The sequence below is a fragment of the Oncorhynchus gorbuscha genome, unplaced genomic scaffold (genome assembly GCF_021184085.1).
Source record: "Oncorhynchus gorbuscha isolate QuinsamMale2020 ecotype Even-year unplaced genomic scaffold, OgorEven_v1.0 Un_scaffold_7:::fragment_2:::debris, whole genome shotgun sequence".
Taxonomy (NCBI): Eukaryota; Metazoa; Chordata; class Actinopteri; order Salmoniformes; family Salmonidae; genus Oncorhynchus; species Oncorhynchus gorbuscha.
Genome location: NW_025745508.1, coordinates 174481 through 198057, shown reverse-complemented (window position 1 = coordinate 198057; position 23577 = coordinate 174481). Strand labels below are relative to the sequence as shown.

General features: G+C 44.1%; 1 protein-coding gene across 4 annotated transcripts in view; it reads left to right on the top strand.

Moving 5' to 3' along the window:
* Positions 1-8441: 8441 nt before the first annotated feature.
* Positions 8442-23577, top strand: part of LOC124019095 (phospholipid-transporting ATPase ABCA1-like) — a 40936-nt gene continuing 25800 nt past the window's right edge. For all 4 annotated transcript variants that reach the window (XM_046334460.1, XM_046334459.1, XM_046334458.1 and 1 more), the window contains exons 1-7: positions 8442-8598; positions 10866-10971; positions 12205-12298; positions 15024-15165; positions 15425-15543; positions 21545-21666; positions 22662-22853. In XM_046334460.1, the coding sequence (XP_046190416.1) occupies positions 10906-10971; positions 12205-12298; positions 15024-15165; positions 15425-15543; positions 21545-21666; positions 22662-22853 (735 nt within the window). In that variant the 5' untranslated portion in view covers positions 8442-8598; positions 10866-10905. The remainder of the gene's footprint in view (positions 8599-10865; positions 10972-12204; positions 12299-15023; positions 15166-15424; positions 15544-21544; positions 21667-22661; positions 22854-23577) is intronic.

Sequence of the window (23577 nt, the reverse complement as noted above, 5' to 3'; positions counted from 1 at the left end):
GCCTGGTTTCTCTCTGGGTTTCTTCCTAGGTTTTGGCCTTTCTATGGAGTTTTTCCTAGCCACCGTGCTTCTACACCTGCATTGCTTGCTGTTTAGGGTTTTAGGCTGGGTTTCTGTACAGCAATTTGAGATATCAGCTGACGTAAGAAGGGCTATATAAATAAATTTGATTTGATTCAGCCGGGGGCCGATTATTATTACACTGAGCTGCAGGTAGCCTAGTGGACCTGTGATGCGAGTGGTCGCATCTACACTTCGCTCCCGCGGGTAGTATAACTTTTTCATTATATTTCAGTATATCACAACGGTTTGATTTGTCTAATCTTAGCAATTTCTTCTCAGCTAGCTACATAGCCGTCTTTGTATCAAAGATAATTGCGTAATTATCGTATTTCGCCGTCCTAACGTAGTCTTCACTAGCCAGCTAGCTAACGTCCACTGATTAGCTGCACTGGAGAAACTATTACACTCAACTGAACGACTTGATTAGTGTAGTGTTAGCTAGCTACATAGCTGCCTTTGCTGTCTTCGTTTCATCGTATCCAAGATAATTGTGTTGTTTAGGTTTAGAGTGTGTAGTCTTAGAGTGATTATCTTAATTTACTGAGGTTAGCTAGCCAGCTATTTGTCGTCCTTAACGTAGGTGACTCTGCTAGCTAGCCAACGCTAGCCAACGTCTTCTGTATAGAACTCAACTACCCGGTCGCATTCACAGGTAGTATCACATTTTCACTTCATTTCATTACAGTACAACGGTTTGATTTGTTTGATCGTAGCTAGCTACATAGCCGTCTTTGTATCAAAGATAATTGTGTAGTCTAGAACGATTTTCTAGGTTCGCTAGCCAGCTATTGTCGTTCTTTTAACGCAACGTAACGTAAACAACACTGCTAGCTAGCCAGCTAGCCCCCGAATAGCAACACTGCAGAAACTATTACACTCAACGGAACGACTTGATTAGTGTAGTGTCAACAACGCACCCACTGCCAGCTGGCCTACTTCAGCAGTACTGTATCATTTTAATCATTTTAGTCAATAAGATTCTTGCTACGTAGCTTAACTTTCTGAACATTCGAGACGTGTAGTCCACTTGTCATTCCAATCTCCTTTGCATTAGCGTAGCCTCTTCTGTAGCCTGTCAACTATGTGTCTGTTTATCCCTGTTCTTTCCTCTCTGCACAGACCATACAAACGCTCCTCACCGCGTGGCCGCGGCCACCCTACTCTGGTGGTCCCAGCGCGCACGACCCACGTGGAGTTCCAGGTCTCCGGTAGCCTCTGGAACTGCCAATCTGCGGTCAACAAGGCAGAGTTCATCTCAGCCTATGCCTCCCTCCAGTCCCTCGACTTCTTGGCACTGACGGAAACATGGATCACCACAGACAACACTGCTACTCCTACTGCTCTCTCTTCGTCCGCCCACGTGTTCTCGCACACCCCGAGAGCGTCTGGTCAGCGGGGTGGTGGCACCGGGATCCTCATCTCTCCCAAGTGGTCATTCTCTCTTTCTCCCCTTACCCATCTGTCTATTGCCTCCTTTGAATTCCATGCTGTCACAGTTACTAGCCCTTTCAAGCTTAACATCCTTATCATTTATCGCCCTCCAGGTTCCCTCGGAGAGTTCATCAATGAGCTTGATGCCTTGATAAGCTCCTTTCCTGAGGACGGCTCACCTCTCACAGTTCTGGGCGACTTTAACCTCCCCACGTCTACCTTTGACTCTTTCCTCTCTGCCTCCTTCTTTCCACTCCTCTCCTCTTTTGATCTCACCCTCTCACCTTCCCCCCCTACTCACAAGGCAGGCAATACGCTCGACCTCATCTTTACTAGATGCTGTTCCTCCACTAACCTCATTGCAACTCCCCTCCAAGTCTCCGACCACTGCCTTGTATCCTTTTCCCTCTCGCTCTCATCCAACACCTCCCACACTGCCCCTACTCGGATGGTATCGCGCCGTCCCAACCTTCGCTCTCTCTCCCCCGCTACTCTCTCCTCTTCCATCCTATCATCTCTTCCCTCCGCTCAAACCTTCTCCCACCTATCTCCTGATTCTGCCTCCTCAACCCTCCTCTCCTCCCTCTCTGCATCCCTTGACTCTCTATGTCCCCTATCCTCCAGGCCGGCTCGGTCCTCCCCTCCCGCTCCGTGGCTCGATGACTCATTGCGAGCTCACAGAACAGGGCTCCGGGCAGCCGAGCGGAAATGGAGGAAAACTCGCCTCCCTGCGGACCTGGCATCCTTTCACTCCCTCCTCTCTACATTTTCCTCCTCTGTCTCTGCTGCTAAAGCCACTTTCTACCACGCTAAATTCCAAGCATCTGCCTCTAACCCTAGGAAGCTCTTTGCCACCTTCTCCTCCCTCCTGAATCCTCCGCCCCCTCCCCCCTCCTCCCTCTCTGCAGATGACTTCGTCAACCATTTTGAAAAGAAGGTCGACGACATCCGATCCTCGTTTGCTAAGTCAAACGACACCGCTGGTTCTGCTCACACTGCCCTACCCTGTGCTCTGACCTCTTTCTCCCTCTCTCTCCAGATGAAATCTCGCGTCTTGTGACGGCCGGCCGCCCAACAACCTGCCCGCTTGACCCTATCCCCTCCTCTCTTCTCCAGACCATTTCCGGAGACCTTCTCCCTTACCTCACCTCGCTCATCAACTCATCCCTGACCGCTGGCTACGTCCCTTCCGTCTTCAAGAGAGCGAGAGTTGCACCCCTTCTGAAAAAACCTACACTCGATCCCTCCGATGTCAACAATTACAGACCAGTATCCCTTCTTTCTTTTCTCTCCAAAACTCTTGAACGTGCCGTCCTTGGCCAGCTCTCCCGCTATCTCTCTCTGAATGACCTTCTTGATCCAAATCAGTCAGGTTTCAAGACTAGTCATTCAACTGAGACTGCTCTCCTCTGTATCACGGAGGCGCTCCGCACTGCTAAAGCTAACTCTCTCTCCTCTGCTCTCATCCTTCTAGATCTATCGGCTGCCTTCGATACTGTGAACCATCAGATCCTCCTCTCCACCCTCTCCGAGTTGGGCATCTCCGGCGCGGCCCACGCTTGGATTGCGTCCTACCTGACAGGTCGCTCCTACCAGGTGGCGTGGCGAGAATCTGTCTCCTCACCACGCGCTCTCACCACTGGTGTCCCCCAGGGCTCTGTTCTTGGCCCTCTCCTATTCTCGCTATACACCAAGTCACTTGGCTCTGTCATAACCTCACATGGTCTCTCTTATCATTGCTATGCAGACGACACACAATTAATCTTCTCCTTTCCCCCTTCTGATGACCAGGTGGCGAATCGCATCTCTGCATGTCTGGCAGACATATCAGTGTGGATGACGGATCACCACCTCAAGCTGAACCTCGGCAAGACGGAGCTGCTCTTCCTCCCGGGGAAGGACTGCCCGTTCCATGATCTCGCCATCACGGTTGACAACTCCATTGTGTCCTCCTCCCAGAGCGCCAAGAACCTTGGCGTGATCCTGGACAACACCCTGTCGTTCTCAACCAACATCAAGGCGGTGGGTTCATTCCTGTAGGTTCATGCTCTACAACATCCGCAGAGTACGACCCTGTCTCACACAGGAAGCGGCGCAGGTCCTAATCCAGGCACTTGTCATCTCCCGTCTGGATTACTGCAACTCGCTGTTGGCTGGGCTCCCTGCCTGTGCCATTAAACCCCTTCAACTCATCCAGAACGCCGCAGCCCGTCTGGTGTTCAACCTTCCCAAGTTCTCTCACGTCACCCCGCTCCTCCGTTCTCTCCACTGGCTTCCAGTTGAAGCTCGCATCCGCTACAAGACCATGGTGCTTGCCTACGGAGCTGTGAGGGGAACGGCACCTCAGTACCTCCAGGCTCTGATCAGGCCCTACACCCAAACAAGGGCACTGCGTTCATCCACCTCTGGCCTGCTCGCCTCCCTACCACTGAGGAAGTACAGCTCCCGCTCAGCCCAGTCAAAACTGTTCGCTGCCCTGGCCCCCCAATGGTGGAACAAACTCCCTCACGACGCCAGGACAGCGGAGTCAATCACCACCTTCCGGAGACACCTGAAACCCCACCTCTTTAAGGAATACCTAGGATAGGATAAGTAATCCCTCTCACCCCCCCTAAGTTTTAGATGCACTATTGTTAAGTGACTGTCCCACTGGATGTCATAAGGTGAATGCACCAATTTGTAAGTCGCTCTGGATAAGAGCGTCTGCTAAATGACTTAAATGTAAATGTAAATGTAAATGGTTAGAGCATTGGACTAGTTACCGAAAGGTTGCAAGATCGAATCCCCGAGCTGACAAGGTACAAATTTGTCGTTCTGCCCCTGAACTAGGCAGTTAACCCACTGTTCCTAGGCCATAATTGAAAATAAGAATTTACCTTAAATAAAGGTTAAAAAAAACATAAAAATAAAGGAGACTACATAAACATTTGAACTGGAACAACCATTTCAGTAACGAGTGCAATACATCTAACTGATTTGATTAGTTTAGAAAAAGTATGTTGTGCATCTTTGTGTTGCATGTGATTAATCAATCAATAAATGTACTTGCAAAAACAATCCTAAAAACAAATCTACCGGGTGGCGCAGTGGTCTAAGGCACTGCATCGCAGTGCTAGCTCTGCCCAATGAGACTCTGGGTTCAAGCCCAGGCTCTGTCGCAGTCGGCCGCGACCGGGAGGTCCATGGGGCGACGCACAATTGGCCCAGCGTCGTCCGGGTTAGGGAGGGTTTGGCCGGTAGGGATATCCTTGTCTCATCGCACACTAGCGAGTCCTGTGGCAGGCCGGGCGCAGCGGAAGCTGACCAGGTCGCTAGGGGCACGGTGTTTCCTCCGACACATTGGTGCAGCTGGTGCACGCTGTGTTAAGAAGCAGTGTGGCTTGATTGGGTTGTGTTTTGGAGGACGCATGACTCTCGACCTTCATCTCTCCCGAGCCTGTACAGGAGTTGTAGCAATGAGACAAGATAGTAACTACTAAAAACAATTGGATACTATGACATTGGGGTGAAAAAAGGGGGTAAAATTAAATAAATAAATAAAATGTAAAAGATCTACCTGCTGGGAAATCTGATAGAGATGGGTGTGGTTTTGATGGAGAACTTTTACTCTCCACAGAGTAAAACTGACACAATCACATTCTCACATTCTCAAACACAACTCTGGTTATTAACACACTGATTATTAAGACACATTTAGATATACATAAAGATACTGTATAGATACAACATCTTACAGTAAAGCTACAAAGATAGGCTACTGTAAGGAACAGCCTTTGTGTTGCCCTCAAAAGGACTTAAGTCAACAAATGAAGCTCTTAAGGGTTCATGAACGTAACAAGATTCAACAACATAAACTAAACAAGTTCCACAGACAGACAGAAATGGAAGAATGTGTCCCTGGACAAGGGGGGGGGGTCAAAATCAAAAGTAACAGTCAGTATGCAGCTGCATTAAGTACATCAGTGAATCTCCTCCTTATGGACTGCACCAGATTTGCCCGTTCTTGCTGTGTCACCAGCAAGGTCCTGGACATTTCTGGGAGGGAATGGCCCAAGACCTCACCCTCCGATCCAACAGGCCAGGCCCCAGACGTGCTCAATGGGATTGAGATCCGACCTCTTCGCTGGCCATGGCAGAACACTGACATTCCTGTCTTGCAGGAAATCACGCACAGAATGAGCAGTATGGCTGGTGGCATTGTCATGCTGCAGGGTCATGTCAGGATGAGCCTGCAGGAAGGGTACCATATGAGGGAGGAGGATGTCTTCCTTGTAACGCACAGCTTTGAGATTGCCTGCAATAACAACAAGCTCAGTCCGATGACACACCGCCCCAGACCATGATGGACCCTTCACCTCTAAATCAATCCCGCTCCAGAGTACAGGCCTCAGTGTAACGCTCATTCCTTCGACGATAAATGCGAATCGGACCATCACCCCTGGTGAGACAAAACCGCGACTCGTCAGTGAAGAGCACTTTTTGCCAGTCCTGTCTTGTCCAGCGACGGTGGGTTTGTGCCCATAGGCGACGTTGTTGCCGGTGATGTCTAGTGAGGACCTGCCTTACAACAGGCCTACAAGCCCTCAGTCCAGCCTCTCAGTCTGAGTACTGATAGAGGGATTGTGCGTTCCTGGTGTAACCCGAGCAGTTGTTGTTGCCATCCTGTACCTGTCCCGCAGGTGTGATGTTCGAGGGTGTACCGATCCTGTGCAGGTGTTGTTACACGTGATCTGCCACTGCGAGTACGATCAGCTGTCCGTCCTGTCTCCCTGTAGCGCTGTCTTAGGCTTCTCACAGTACGGACATGGCAATTTATTGCCCTGGCCACATCTGCAGTCCTCATGCCTCCTTGCAGCATGCCTAAGGCACGTTCACGCAGATGAGCAGGGACCCTGGGCATCTTTCTTTTTTGCCATTTTTCAGAGTCAGTAGAAAGGCCTCTTTATTGTCCTAAGTATTTATAACTGTGACCTTAATTTCCTACCGTTTGTAAGCTGTTAGTTTCTTAACGACCGTTCCACAGGTGCATGTTCATTAATTGTTTATGGTTCATTGAACACGCATGGGAAACCCTTTACAATGAAGATCTGTGAAGTTATTTGTATTTTTACGATTTATCTTTGAAAGACAGGGTCCTGAAAAAGGGACGTTTCATTTTTTGCTGAGTTTGTGTATGTAAGGTTGTATTCTAGTAAGACTAAACCTAAGAGACTAGACAAGGTATTTAAAGATCGAACAGCAGATGGTCGATCCCTTTGCAGAGAGATGCTACCATGTCCTTGCACCCATCCTCTAAAGACAAAGACACAAACCAATTAGGATTACTCTACTCAACAATCTGTGATACATCTTCAACATTGAACTTATACCCAGCCTCAGAGTGTATTTTCTCCTGTAGTCTAGTTGATTTACATCTGATATTGGCCCTAGTCATTAAATCAAATTTGACTGGTCACATATACGCGATTAGCAGATGTTATTTGCGGTTGTAGCGAAAGCTTGTGCTTCTAGCTCCGACAGTGCAGTGATATCTAACAAGTAATATCTATCAAATTACACAACATATACCCAATACACACAAATCTAAGTAGGAATTCATTAAGATTATATACATATGGACGAACGATGTCAGAGTGGAACGGACCAAGATACAGTAGAATAGTATAGAATACAGTATATACATGTGAGATGAGTAATTCAAGATATGTAAACATTATTAAGTGAATGAGATACTGCTGAATAGTATAGAAAACATTATAGACATATGAGATGAGTAATGCCAGATATGTAAACATTAAAGTGACCAGTGATTCCTAGTCTATGCCTATAGGCAGCAGCCTCTAATGTGCTAGTGATGGCTGTTTAAACAGTCTGATGGCATTGAGATAGAAGCTGTTTTTCAGTCTCTCGGTCCCAGCTTTGATGCAGCTGTACTGACCTCGCCTTCTGGATGATAGCGGGGGGGAACAGGCAGTGGCTCAGGTGGTTGATGTCCTTGATTACCTTTTTGGCCTTCCTGTGACATCGGGGGCTGTAGGTGTCCTGGAGGGTGGGTAGTTTGCCCCCGGTAATGCGTTGGGCAGACCGCACCACCCTCTGGAGAGCCTTGCGGTTGTGGGTGGTGTAGCCCGACAGGATGCTTTCAATTGTGCATCTGTAAAAGTTTGTGAGGGTTTTAATTGACAAGCCAAATTTCTTTAGCCTCCTGTCTGTGTGGGTGGTCCATTTCAGTTTGTCAGTGATGTGTACACCAAGGAACTTGAAGCTTTCCACTTTTTCCACTGCAGTCCTGTCAATGTAGATATGGGGGTGCATCCTCTGCTGTTTCCCGAAGCCCTGAATGCAGCTCGTTGAACAGTATTCTGTTGTTAGTTAACCACTAAACCTGGTCATCAAGCTTGTGTGTCTAGTTACTGTTTAGTCAAAGTCACTGAGGTGGAATGGTCTTTGGGTCAATAAATATCAATATGCTATGAAAGACTCTAAATGGACGTTAAATCTGAAGTTCAAACAATATAGAATTATATTTCAAAAGGATAAAACAGAATTCTATTTTTATAAAGTGTGTGAACTGATATGCCTTCAGATTGAACCTACATTTAGAGTCTGTCATAGAATACTGGTATTTATTGGACTCGATTATGTCCCCAATGGCCACTGACAAGACTGAGCACTTGTTTTCAACCACAAATTAGGCTATTATACAGATATGACAATTACACAATCATAAAATGATTATATACATTGCATGGACGGATTCAATACCGAAATAAATATGCATAGGGCGCCGTAGCCCTCTTAAGAGCTGTTTTTTTCTCTCTCTCTCTACACGTGCGTCCCGTTTAAGGAGACAGCAACACAACCAGCCTTGGATCCTTTTGACCGCGAGTTACCTTTCCTCTTCCGAAAGCGGCTGCATTGGCTGCCCCTATAAAAGCTTGGAGGAGAAAAAAAGCAGTTCTGTTAGAACCAGATACAGAGCAGCGAAGACAATAACGGTCGTGAAAAGGCGAATACAAAAGCGTCCATTGGACATTTTCAAATTCAAGGAATTATATTTGATGAACATTGAAGAATTGGAATTTCGCAGCATTTGGGGAAAAGGTCGGTTGTTTTTCTTTATTCGTTTTTGTTGTTTCTTTGTTAAGTGGCTCTGTGGGTGATATGCATTGTGTCATGCAACATCCTAAAGGAACTTTATTATTTGATATGTACAGAACGGATGTATATGGTTGTTTGATTCAGTCTGTAAATCTGTTCAAAACAAAAGCGCATCTTTGCCTCCTGTATAGTACGCGACATTGTTCACAACAACAATCAGCACATGATTTCCAGTGTTTATCCTTAATCAAATGTATTGAATAACTTATGCATTTATGAGGTTTTTGGTAGGATGGGTAAGATTACAAACTGTGGGTCGTGTATTTGATGTCCTGTATCGCATATTACCGTATTGTGTTTGATGAATACAGTGTATGGGCTACAGCATCTGTTGCTGTTCATTGTATGGAAGAGTCTGCGTTTAGGCTGAATGACCGAAAGTAACCCCTTCCTCTTGAAACAATGAAACATGCAGCATGAAGTTCTGAAATTATTTCGATAATTATATTGCACTGATATGGTTGACATTCGATTACAATTATAGGATGTAACGTCTTAGATTGTGTAATTGTTTTTATAGTGAAATTCTGTTATTGTTTTAATGAATGCTTGTTTCTGATTCATTGATTCAGGCTTGATGTTGTAGTTAAAGAAGGAGATGTTTACCAAACGGGTTTTGCAATTATGTTTTTTTGTTGTCGATCCATCGTTGACCATAGTGGTTGTCATATTGTTATTCATTCGTTTTTTTCATAGCCTGTTTCATCAAAGCATTGCATACTTTTGTTATTTTAGCCTTTGTAAGATGTTCATATTCTGAATGATTTTTGCAATGTTTTGAGACGTAGTTGAAACCATAACAGGCAATTGGATAAAAAGGCAACCGCATTGATTAATTTGGATTTAAAAAATATGATCATCATATGGATATGGAACGAGTGAAAAAAAAAGATTAAACAAGTAAATAAAAAATAAATAAAAAGTAAATAACCACATTAAAACCCCCTAGATCAATTCTGCACCAGGCAACCGCATTGATTAATTTGCAGGGGATGTTGTTTACAACTTCTAGGCCTACTGTAGTGGTTTGTTATGGTTATGCGTTGAAGCTGATAAAAAAAACAACGACTTCCAATGTAACCAATACACGATCTGTTCATTAGAACATCTGTTTTTATTATGCCGGGCCCCGAGGTAGACGATCATACCGATTTTGCCCAATTACATCTTTTGAATAGGCTATCCATCCACCCAGGCTACAAATGAAATGTTACCTGCGTAGCCTGCTGGTCCTTCATTCCTCTCGAGAATAGACATTCCAATTGTTTGAGAGCTTGTTGCATCGCCATCATTTTACCTTTATTTAACTAGGCAAGTCAGTTAAGAACATTTTTTTTATAATGACAGCCTAGGAACAGTGGGTTAACTGCCTTGTTCAGGAGCAGAACGACAGATTTTTACCTCGTCGGCTCGGGGATTTGATTTTATAACCTTTCGGTTACTAGTCCAACGCCCTAACCAGTAGGCCACCAGCCTCCCCAAAATTGATTGAATGGCAAGTTCAGACTAAAAGGACTACATTAAAAGGACTCTCACCACGAGCGACTTACCGTTGTGAGTGCAAACTTTTTCATTGCATTCTGGTCCCCCATGGGAATCAAACCCATAACCTTGGCATTGCATGCACCGGCATTCTACCAACTGAGCCACACAGAGACCCATTCATATCCTAAAAACTCTGTTGCATCTGAAAGTATTTAATAATACAGCTGGCTATATAATTAGATAAATAGTAACAGCATTCGCCTCATGCTCATTGTAGGGATTGTTCATTTCTGTATTGCAATTGCTGCACTGAATTGAAATGTCATGTTATGAGAACATCTGGTAGTTTAGATATTCGTCTTTTTGTGTTATATTGTGTGGGTGGCACACCTTCACTTGCCAAGTATCCACTGACTGTTTGAAGATCCAAAAGTCCTTGTGTGTGTTTTTTGTTGTTGTTGTAACAGACACTGAATCTCTCAATTCTGGAAATGCCACCAGTGCACAGTGTAAAAACTGCCCCGATTGGTTAATACAGTCTAGTATCCATTGGGGAATCTGATGGTTATATCTGGTTGGACTTTGACCTATGAGTGGCGAGGTGTCCAGTGGACTCAAACAGCCTGCTTCTCTGGTCTCACTGTGCTGCGTGTCTGCAGTTGGGAGCTGAAAAGCAGTAGGAAAAGGTCCAGCGAGTCTCACTGTGTTGTCACTGTGCTCTGCAGTTGGGAGCTGGACGGCTGTAGCATAGGTCCCTGAGGCGAGATGGCCATCTCTACTCAACTGGGCTTACTGCTGTGGAAGAACTTCACCTACAGACGGAGACAGACAGTAAGTAGCTACTATATAGAACAAGTCTATCAACCCCACGTAGATTCTGTGAGATAAGGGGAGCATGGGGCAAAGTGGAATAATAAGCTTTAGTGGTTACAAGGTATAGTAGCAATACAATGTGTTACTATTGTCGTTTGTGTGGCCAATTCACACAAAGAAGAGCATCTTCCATTTATCGGTAAAAGGAATGAGATTGCGAAACACCCGTTGAATGGACTTTATTTATCCTTTGAATCAATTGAGGATGTTCAGACCGTCGATGACGTCAACGAAGCAGGGCGTCAATGGTAGCACAGAGGAGTTTTAAGTGCTCTCTCAAGTACACATTTCCACAAAAAAAAGGTTTGGATTCTGGAACATTTTAAATTACACCGTCGCCTTATCGTGTCATCAAACTGTTAAACCTCAAAATCTCTCAGAAGTATCTAAGAACAAGATACATTTATAGAACAGATCCCCAGCCTCCATTTGACCAATGCTCGGTGAGGATGGGGCTGGGAGGACAGCAGCTGTTGTGGACATATGTCCACCCAACCAACCCTTCTCCCTTTCCACTCCCAGTCTTAGCTAGGATAAAGATTATAATATATTTGCCAACAGCTGATAAACCCCTTAATGGCTGCCTGACTCCCTCATAGTGGTTTGTGGAATGACCCACTTCCATTGTAAAGCAGGACCAGTCCATTCTAAACGGGGTCCTAGATTTGAATTGTAATTGAGGAAATGTCTCATTTAGAATCAAAATGACCCATCCAATATAGTCAAGAAATTGGTAACCTGGATTGTAGACTAAAGTACACAAAGAAAGCTTAGAGGTGGGTTGTCTACTCTAGGACAGTGGTTCCCAACCTTTTTTGGTTATTGTATTACCAAGTGCATTTTGCTCTACCCGGAGTACCCCTGAAGTATCCCCTCGTGGGTAGGCCAAGTACCCCTGGTTGGGAACCACTGCTCTAGGACACTGAAACATTCAATAATTTTTTTGCGTAATTGTTTTTGTTACATCCATGGCCACCCTACTTTGCAAACAATTTCAGGTTCAAAGATTCCTCCTTATCTGCTGTTATGCCCCAAATAAACAACAGATGATTGTATGATTGAAATTTCCAAATGGGTTGTTCTGTAGGGAGACCAGACATCCTTACTATGGCATTAGTTTCACTGTTTGAATGCTGTCTGTCCTGACTGAGTTTATCAGCCTCTCATCGACCTTCTGGACTTCCCTTTCAGCTCCAGCTAATTATCGAGATAATATGGCCGCTCTTCATCTTCTTCATCCTCATATCTGTGAGGATGCATTACCCGCCGTATGAGCAACATGAGTGTAAGTAGCCCACACATACACAGAGTGCCTGAAACCACAATGTATTAGCCTGTGAAAGACGATTTTTTGTTTTATGTACATCTGAAGGACAATAAAGCTTTTAGAATTTGAATTGTTCAAATTGACTCAAATCTAGCCTTGTTTATGGTGATTTATTCACTCAGTTATAATGAGGCAATTCAAGAAAAATGTTAGTGTCTCGGCCGGGTAAGTAGTGACGCACTAGAGGTCTCATGACATTTGGTCCAAATGCTGTTTCCTGTCATCATTTGTTCCCGTTTATCACTCTTTGTAGTTAGATGAGTCAGATGACAAGATGGAGGACAACGGGATGCTCGACAGTTGTCCTTTACATCATAGGCCACTAGTGTTTATTGAGTCCAAGACTCTTTGGAAAGCAAAGCAATAGAGACAAAAGATACTTCAGGGAAAGAGAGAGCTCATCATTTTTAAAGGACATTACTGTTCGTATCAAAGACAGATAGTCACAACAGAACAGTGGAGGCCAGGAGATTCCCACAAGAAATGTGTCCCAATGGATTTAGTTATTCTAGAACAATGGATGAGGGGGGAAAAATAGTGGGCTGTGTGAACATGTGGAAATGTTCCATAGGCCTACTGGAAAGGAAGAAAAAATGTTTTATTGTCCAATAAATGTCAATGCAGAGAAGAGTACATTCATGTCCTTACCTGCCATGACTCATCCCAAGCCAAGGTCTTCCTTCTATACAGTTTTCTTAAAAAACATCCCAATCAGTTGGTCAATATCCAACTCGGTAGGTCAATATTTGATATATTGACCCGCTGGCCTGTATTACACAATAACAGCTCTGGGAACAGTTTGTTACTTACACAGATAATATATTCTCAACTTTGAGTTAGAAGCTAAATTTAGAAGCGAAAATTGAATTGTTTCTCTCGGTAAAATCAGAGCAGCAAATGAAATTGAATTATTGCAAAATTCACCCGAAAACGATAATAAATGAATCTCCATTAAATTAACTTCCTGAATTTAAATGTATACCAGTAAGACTCCAACAACACTGGACTGTTTAGTATGTTTGTACACATCAATGGACGTCAGTAGAAGGATGTAAAGCTACTAGACTTTCTATTGCCCTCCTTATCTCTATCTTGTCAATACAGGTCTCCAGTAAAGATCTTGGTTTCATCCCAATTGGCATCCTATTCCCTATATAGTGCAGTACTTTTGACTAGGGCCCATAGCGAATAGTGTGCTATTTGGGACATACATACTGTATTTCACCAGGTCAGAAGGCTATGCCTTTGCCCTCCTGTATAATACAGATATACACTGAGTGTACAAAACATTAGGAGCGGCTGTCTAATATTAAGTTGCACCCCCCTTTAAATGAATTGGGCATGGACCCTGCAAGGTGTCGAAAGCGTTCCACAGGGATGCTGGCCCATGTTGACTCCAATGCTTCCCACAGTTGTGTCAAGTTGGCTGGATATCCTTTTGGTGGTGGACCATTCTTGATACACGTTCTTGTTGAACGTGGAAATCCCAGCAGCGTTGCAGTTCTTGACACACTCAAACCAGTGCGCCTGGTACCTACCATACCCCGTTCAAAGGCACTTACATATTTTGTCTTTCCCATTCACCCTCTGAATGGCACACACACAATCCATGTCTTAATTGTCTCAAGGCTTAAAAATCCTCCCATTCATCTACACTGATTTTTAAATGGATTTATTAACAAGTGATATCAATAAGGGATCATAACTTTCACCTGGATTCACCCGGGAAGTTTATGTCATGGACAAAGCAGGTGTTCAAAATGTTTTGCACACTCAGTGTAGGTTGGATAGCAGGCCAGTAGGCTCGGCTATTAAACTCACTGTATGATACCATAACGGTGGAATGTGAAATAACTATTCAAGTGTTACTACAAAGGCTTGTCAGATCCACACAAACACACACACACATTGACAAAAAAGGAAAACGGGAATACTTCTGTAACATCTCGTTTAGCAGAATGTGCACGTCACCATTTTGTTGATGGTCAAACCTGTCAACTCTAGTTAACTCGGCCGTAGATAGTAATACTTGATTTCACCCATTGAACTCAACAGTATTGACCTCAGGACTGGGTCACGCTAAATAGTCCTACTCTATTCGATTGCCTCACAATCTGGCTGGGCTACTGTACAGCAGCAGATAACGGTTTGCTTATAACCTCTTTTTGGCTCGTCACTGAAAGTGAATGTTGATCCAACGGTCACATGAGTCATGTAGTTCACTGAGGCAATTATTCACCAAATAACCCCCCCTCCCCCCCATCTCTCTTGGTCTCCGTCCCAGATGGCACCCTGTTTCCCAAAATAGTGCAGTACTTTGAGCACTTGCGGAATAAGGTGCCGTTTGGGACGCAGCCTTGGCCTCACTGTTAGACAACACAGTTCCTCAAGAGTACACAAGGAATCCGTGCCCACGCGATGTCCCCCGTTGTACTGTACTCTTGCTAAACCAAGATGGCTGCCTGGCTGTTATTTTCGATCTTCTGAATTGAGCCAAGCTGAAATGGAGTTTCACTCAGTCCTCCTTGCTCTGCCATTGTGAAATGTTGGGGGACTGGCTAAAGTACCCCGTTTACCCAACATAATCATTTGACTTCAGTGGCCATCTGGGCAGCTACATAGGGAGATATTGTGACGTAGAGTGGTGTCGATCATTGAACCTTCCCTATTTGTCCTTCTCCAGGCCATTTCCCCAACAAGGCCATGCCCTCGGCGGGCACCTTGCCCTGGGTACAAGGGATCATCTGTAACGCCAACAACCCCTGCTTCCGCCACCCCACACCAGGAGAGAGCCCAGGGCTGGTGGGCAACTTCAACGATTCTATGTGAGTTCATCCCGGAGAACTGACCCTTTTAAAAAAAAAAATTAACATTGACTGATTTGATAGAATGATTTGATTAGTCATGTCTGTGACAAACAACCAAGTAAACAATGTAAGCTAAGACATTAAAGCATTTGAAATAATGGACCGTGCCATGAGGAGCATTGTTCCTCCTTTCAGACCCTCAACTCCAGAGGATCAGCATGTGTGTTTTACCACCGTTGTTCCTCACGTCGTCTAATCGTCTCTCTATGAAACACAGAATCTCCCGTCTGTTCATCGATGCCAAGAAGATCCTCCTCTACAGCCAGAATGACAAGAGCTTCGAGGGCTACAAAGTTCTGGTGCGGGCTCTGGGGAAACTTCAGAGCAACACGGCAGGTAGGACAGATGACAGTACATAGACCCTGAGCTACAGACTTAAAGATGCATCCCACTGGGCAACCAACTGGTTGAATCAATGTTGTTTCCATGTCATTTCAACAAAGAAATGCAAAGTGAGGATGTTGAATCAACGTTAATGATGTAAATTAATGTAAATGAAAACTAGGTGTTGAACTTCCATCTGTGCCCAGTGGGATGTGCATGGATAACCTTTTCGTTGATGCACTGTCCATAAATTTATGCTGATTTATATATTTGTACGTATTGTTTATATACTGTATGACATCACATGTTATGTTTGTTTCTGCATGTGATGTTACTGAATCTGATCCTAAGCCTGTGCCCACATGCGTACATAGGCCCTGAGCAATAGACACATAGCACGCATACTGATCTGAGTTTGATTAGCCTAGTTTTTCAGTAGGTATGTATGATCACCTATCTGTACATGCCTCATAGCTATAGACGTAGGGCACACGCTGTCGATTTGAAGCACATAGTATTGAGCTTGAGACTTGTTTGATAGGGAAGTCCTTGTTTTCCTGGGGCCGTACGGTGCAGAGAGTTCAGAGCAAATGGCATGCTTATATTTTAATGGCCTCCATGAAACCCCAAATTCCTAATGCGAAGAAAAGCAGATTACTGGCGACCATACAGCTCCTAATGGGGCCGTTTGGCTCGTAATGGAGGGCAATGGGTGCAGGTTGGCAGCATAGAAATAGTTATTCGAATGGACGTTCTCATTCCAGTCAATGTTCTACGATTCATTGATTGTTCTACGATTCATGAGTGATCCATTCAAAAGCGTGGTGGTCTGAGGGGCTTTGTTAGCCTGGTCCCAGATCTGCTGGGAGTTGGCTAGACGGCGAAAACAAATATGGGACCAGGCTTTGTCCCTTTTAGTAATTCAATTTCTATGGGTGGCATAGCATTGGTGTGATCAGTCCATGCCAGTCCTTGGGTGGGGAGGTTGCTGCTGGGCCAACCAGAGGGCAGTACCCCTGTCCTGTTCTAACTCTTTTTAAGTAGCAGGAAGACCTCCCTGGGCCCACCCATCACAACAGGATACAGATTTAAACTAACTGGCCCCTCAATGTTCTGACTGCTATCTCTGTGTCTGAACTGGACCAACCCCGGGCTTGGAATGTGTCTGCATCCTGTTTGAGGGTCATTATGTGCTCCGTTCTCCCCTCACGTGACTGTCCATCTCATTTTAGATGGTGAATCGTATTACCAGCAGGAAAAAAAATGAATACCATTGAAAATAAACTTCTGCACACTGCTCCACAGATTTAATGGATACTGTAATGTTAGCTTTTGGCTCTTGCTGAGCTGCCATTTTCAGAGTGGAAAATACATGGGGCTGTCATGACTTTGGCCCAGGAAGAGGGGGGGAAAGGTCTTTGAGGAAATCAGGTTGATGATAGTATCTTTCCCTTGCATGAGTCCTGAGGTGTCCCAGTCCCCACACCCCTACGTACATATCTGCCATACATATTACCTACCCACTGGGCAAAACATGTTGAATTAACATTATACCAATGTCATATTTCAACGTACAACTGACATTGACCATTAATTGACTTCTTTTGGTTGAATTCCCTAATTAGGTAACATCAGCTGCTGGATGAGCCTCATGGCACCTCATCAAGGCTAACGCTAACACCACTGTTAACCTGTCTGGGAACGGTGTTCCTCGCCAACAGCCAATTAAATTGCAGGGTGCCAAATACAAATCAACAGAAATCTCATAAATACAATTTCTCAAACATACAAGTATTAGGCACCATTTTAAATATAAAATTCTCGTTAATCCAGCCACAGTGTCTGATTTAAAAAATGCTTTACAGCGAAAGCTCCACAAACTATCATGTTAGGTCACCACCAAGTCACAGAAACACCCAGCCATTTTTCCAGCCAAAGAGAAGAGTCACAAAAAGCACAAATATAGATAAAGTTAATCACTAACCTTTGATGATCTTCATCAGATGACACTCATAGGACTTCACGTTACACAATACATGTATGTTTTGTTCGGTAAAGTGCGTATTTGTATCCAAAAATCTCATTTTACATTGGCATGTTACATTCAGTAGTTCCAAAACATGCAGTGATTTTCCAGAGCCACACAAATTTACAGAAATACTCATTATAAATGTTGATGAAAATACATGTGTTATACATGGAAATATAGACAAACTTCTCCTTAATGCAACCGCTGTCAGATTTATTTTTTAACTTTGCGGAAAAAGCACAATCTGAGTACTGCACTCAGAGCCCAAAACAGCCAAAAGAAATATCCGCCATGTTGCGCAGTCAACATTAGTCAGAAATAGCATTATAAATATTCACTTACCTTTGATGATCTTCATCAGAATGCACTTCCAGGAATCCCAGTTTGACATAAATGTTTGATTTGTTCCACAAAGTCCATCAATTATGTCTAAATAGCTTCTTTTGTTAGGGTGTTTGGTAAACAAATCCAAACGCGCGTTCAGGTCCAGTCGGACGAAAAGTTCAAAAAGTTATATTACAGGTCGTAGAAACTTGTCAAACTAAGTATAAAACCAATATATAGGATGTTTTCATCATAAATGTTCAATAATGTTCCAACCGGAGAATTCCATTGTCTGTAGAAAAGCAATGGAACGAGAGCTACCTCTCATGTGAAATGTGCGTGACTGAGAACGAGGCTGCTGCCAGACCCCCTTAGTCAAACAGCTCTCATCCGGCCCCCCTTCACAGTAGAAGCCTGAAACAACATTCTAAAGACGGTTGACCTCTAGTGGAAGCCTTAGGAAGTGCAAGATGACCCATATCCCACTGTGTATCCGATAGGGGCTGAGTTCAAAAACGACAAACCTCAGATTTCCCACTTCCGGTTTGGATTTTTTTTCAGGTGCTTGCCTGCCATATGAGTTCTGTTATACTCCCAGACATCATTCAAACAGTTTTAGAAACTTCCAAGTGTTTTCTATCCAATACTAATAATAAATGCATATATTAGCATCTGGGACTGAGTAGGAGGCAGTTTACTCTGGGCACGCTATTCATCTAAAAGTGAAAATGCTGCCCCCCACTTCCCAAAGAAGTGTTTAAACCATCAAGGCTAACGCTAACACCACTGTTAAACCATTAAGGCTAACGCTAACACCACTGTTAAACCATCAAGGCTAACGCTAACACCTCTGTTAAACCATCAAGCTGACACATTTTAGAGCTAGCAAATTATTATGATTATTATTATCATTATTACATAAAGGAGCATAAATGAGCTGTCTGTGGTAACCATACTATCACTATTTTTTATTGAGAAAAGAGTAGTTCAGAGACTAACATAGGCCTTCCACTAAAAGATTAATCGCTTCAAAACAGAACTCACTGACCCCACTTTGGTCTGAATAGTATTTCACATTCCCCCTCCAACATGCATTTATCGTCAATCTACTCCTGCAGTATAACTTCTCACCTAGGCTTCCTTCCAGAGCCTAGTTAAGATATTACCTGAGATATTCAGTTCATGAAGACTGTGTCAAACACTATTGTGTAATAGCTAATTCCAACATAATTATGTTGTATGCAAATAAAACAAATCACGTGAACAATCTGGCCAAACATGGAGAAATGTATCCGTGTTAAAAATACCAGTTTGAATATCAGGACTTAAAAGCAACCAGTGTTACAATTGGTTACTTCAGTGTTTAAAAGGAGTCTAGGAGCAGATCACAGCTCTGCATCGACCCTCTCTAAAAATCCTTCCACTATATGAAGCCTTACAGTGAAGTGCCGTTATGTCAAAGGGGAGAAAGTTCATGTTGACGATAGAATTAGAATTAGTGCCTCGTGTCACAACGGAAGCACTTTAATCTTATTCATGAAATATATCCACTTTACTCTTCTCTCACTTGGCTGTATGTTTTATATGCTAGACATCGGTATGCTGCTGCTTGCGTTTGTCTTTTCGGTTTGTAACCCAGACTAGTTTTAATGTAATGGGTTGATGTGTCAGCCAGACTGACTGAAAGGTTTCCTAGGTGGGTCGTTTGTTCTTTCGAAGGTCTCTAAACTCCTCTCGGTTCTCTTCCCACTGACGCACGCACGCACAATTCTCCTTCTCAAAGAGTTCTGGCTTGCCTAGTGTCCCACGTTGTTTGTCCTTCCCCCCCCGTCGGTCGGTCAAGTTCCAAATCAGTCCGACTCTCATTTCCCATTTTTGTTCTGTTGAATAACACCACAGGCAGCTTCCTTCTCTCAGGTTATTAGACTCAGTCAGTCAGGACCATCATCTTCTGTGTCCCCATATAGTGCACTACTTTTGATCAGATCCCTATGGGAAACAGGGCGGGTCGTTCGGGCCTCAGGTGACCACGACCCTCTCAGTCAGTACGTTTGTTCCACTTCCTCTATCAACCTGAAATGATCTGTAGCCAACTGTCATTTGTCACGCTTGGCAAAGGCGGCTATTTTGTTTGTCTGATTGTAGGTTGTTTGTTGAGTCAGAGAGTTTTGGGAACATGTTAAACATATGTCTCCTCATGTCTATAAAGTATTTTTCACCAGAAGCCAGAGCAAGTAGTGACAAGCCTGGATGGCAGTCTGTCTCGTATTGTTCTAGCCTACTTGTTATTGTTTTGGTAGGTCAAAGACGCAGCATACTAACCACCTAAGCCAAGTGCAGATAGACGATACCATTTGGGGCTATCCCTCTTTCTTGTATGGCTGTACTCTCACTCAGTAGTTAGGACCCAAGTGCAGATAGATGGTACCTTTTGGGGCCACCCTCTGGTCTTTCACGGCAGTACTCTCACTCAGTAGTTAGGACCCAAGTGCAGATAGACGGTACCTTTTGGGGCTATCCCTCTGGTCTTTCACGGCTGTACTCTCACTCAGTAATTAGGACCCAAGTGCAGATAGACGGTACCTTTTGGGGCTATCCCACTGGTCTTTCACGGCAGTACTCTCACTCAGTAGTTAGGACCCAAGTGCAGATAGACGGTACCTTTTGGGGCTATCCCTCTGGTCTTTCACGGCAGTACTCTCACTCAGTGCTCTTGTTAGTCCAGTCTCTTGTTTCCTGAAGTCAGGATGATTAGAGCTCATTACCACTCCCTGGTTATTTGCTCTGGGGTCGTCTCTATGCTCTGGGGATGTCTCTACAACACACACCACGTCCCCCTTGACCTGCTCCCAGGAGCCTCTGGGGCAGCTAAGTGTTTCCTGTCTAGATCGTGTAAACAGTTGAGTTTTACCTGGAACCCAAAATGGTTCTCCTACAGGGACAGACAAAGTTCTAGGTATAACTTGTTTCTAAGAGTATAGGGTTAGGGTTCTGATCAAGAAAAACTTCTTGGCCCTAGTTATGGGTAACACTCCCTTCTAGTAGCCCCCCCACCCCCCAAGGGGTAATGCTCCTACTTTACCATGTATCCGGCAGCTTCTTTTGTCACTGTGCTAACTGTCGTTTAAGTAAGGATATTTCCAATTCAAGCTGGGAAGGAAGGGACAGGACCGAGTGAAAAGTGAGGAGCCCAGTACTCCTGCCCAGTATTTGGGCAAAAGTGGAACGCCCTAGAGTAACCCCAGCTGCGGAGTGCGAAGCAGTAGAGTGCTGAGCTGACTTCAACTGGTTTTTAAGAGGAGATGACATCTCTGGAATGTTCTGACCCAGTGAACACAATAGCCCCCTGAGCGGGGTAGACTGTCCATGATATGTCTCCCCCTCACTGTATCACTCCATTCTGTCCATGCCAGTATATTAGTATAATATTTCTATTATACCATAGTATTGAGGACTTTACAGTTTTCACCCAAGTAACGCTGTGTATTTGGAGTTTCCCCAGATAATAGACGATCATTTCTCTATTCAAGATGATGAGTTTCGACTCTAAATCACAATTCTATCCGTAAAAACATATTTCTGTCATTTTCTGTTTCTAATCATGCAGTGCGGTGTTCCTAGGCAGTCTGTTGAATGTGCATTCCCATCATCCCATACCAGGTTTCAAGCTGAAGGACTTTCTCCGTGATAAGGAGACCTTATCGTCGTTCCTGCATCGCAACGCCTCCCTATCCCATCACGCCGTCCAGCAGATTGTCGAGGCTGACCTCAACCTAGAGAAGGTAAACATATTGACTGTGTGTGAAGAGAAAATAGAAGGCTGATCTCTCCGTTTGTCACCACATCATGTACCTTTTTAAAAGGCAGTCACACATGCCATGACCTTGGTTTGCTGGTATCGGACCGACCGTAACTATATATACCGCGAGACGGCTAAACTCGTAACACCGTGTAATGAAAGGGGGATGAGAGCCAAGTCTGTGGCTCATGTCATCCTCTTTCTCGGGGGAAAAGAATTAAGCTCAGTTTCAGCAGATATTCATCACTGTCTGTATTTGGAGGGCAGTAGTCACATGACTTTTGCTCCGCCCTCCATCTCTCCTCCATCTTCTGTCTGCCTCACAGTGAGCATGTGCGGAGAGGGGCTCACACGCATGCGGTGGATCTATTAACTGTATTCCACCCCCACTGTGGATGTTTTATTACCCATCAGCCCCCCCCCCCCTCCTCTCTCTGCCCTTTTTCCACGGACAGTATATATATATATAATAATAATAATCTCCCCATGCATGACTGAAAAGCTGCACTGTGCACATTTTTCATATGTTTAGTTGTTGACCATGTTGTGCGATAGCTATGGCCATGTGGAAATGTAGAATAATGAAATTTGATTTTATTTATGGGTCATTCCACAAGCAAATATCTTCCTGGAATAGAATGTAAAAAATATTGGGTTTCCAAAGTGTTTCTGATAGGTTAGAAATAACGTTCCCCAAACATCTTTGTTTGAGTCATAGCAACATTTTAGAACAGTTTGGTAATGCCTCTAGAGGCAGTAATACTACGAGCAGTGACATGACAACAGCTTTCCTGTGATGATATATGATTCAAAACATATTTGCCAAATCATTCCTGAATAGGCATTCATCGTGAAAGTTGTCACAGTTAAAGCATGAAATCACAATTCTCCCCAACATCCTCGCAACACATTTTATTTTTCCGTTTTCTCAACTGCAAGAACTTGATCCCTGAAATATAATTTAATGTTATCTACCAGGTCCTGATTGGAGGTTTCGGCGTCCATCTTAGAGATATGTGTAACACCACTTCTCTGGAGGAGTTTGTGACCATCTCCGACAAGAATGTGTCACGGCTCACTCAAGATATCATCTGCAAGGCCTCCCCTGATTGGCTGAACAAGGCCCAGGACCACTTCCTGTCCAACCTGGACTTCCTGAAACCCATACGGGTAAGAAACACTTAAAATACTAACAGTTTTTAAAACTTAACACTGAACACTTTAATACGGCGTCTTTAACAATGAACACTTTAACAACGGGGGCTTTAACACTGGGGGATTTAACAGTGTACGCCTAATAAGACAATGCTATAGACCTAGCTAATCTTAATTTGTTCAATGTATTATTAAATGATTGGTCAGTCAGACAAACTGAATAGGCTATTCCCTTTTGCACTCACTTTCACACACACTTTATGACGGGATAATTTAGCCTGCTGACACCAAACCTTCTTTCTTCTGATAAAGAGAACATCATGTTCCCTGGCATGATTACCATTTAGGGTCAGGACTTACCAATCCCTGTTTCTGTACAAGGTTTCTGTTCTTATCGCATAAGAAGAACAAATCCTGTTCCGGTCACAAAACATTAGATTGACAATGAATGCGTCCCTTGTCCCTTTCTTGAAATGGGGGTTGGGGAGGCTGTGAACCCTGTTGTGGCAAGTGTCTGAATATAGACTTTTGGCACTGACACACACACACACACACACACACACACACACACACACACACACACACACACACACACACACACACACACACACACACACACACACACACACACACACACACACACACACACACACACACACACACACACACACACACACACACACACACAAAGACAAAGAAAAGTTAGTTAGTTAGTTCATTTTCAACAATACGGTGAATA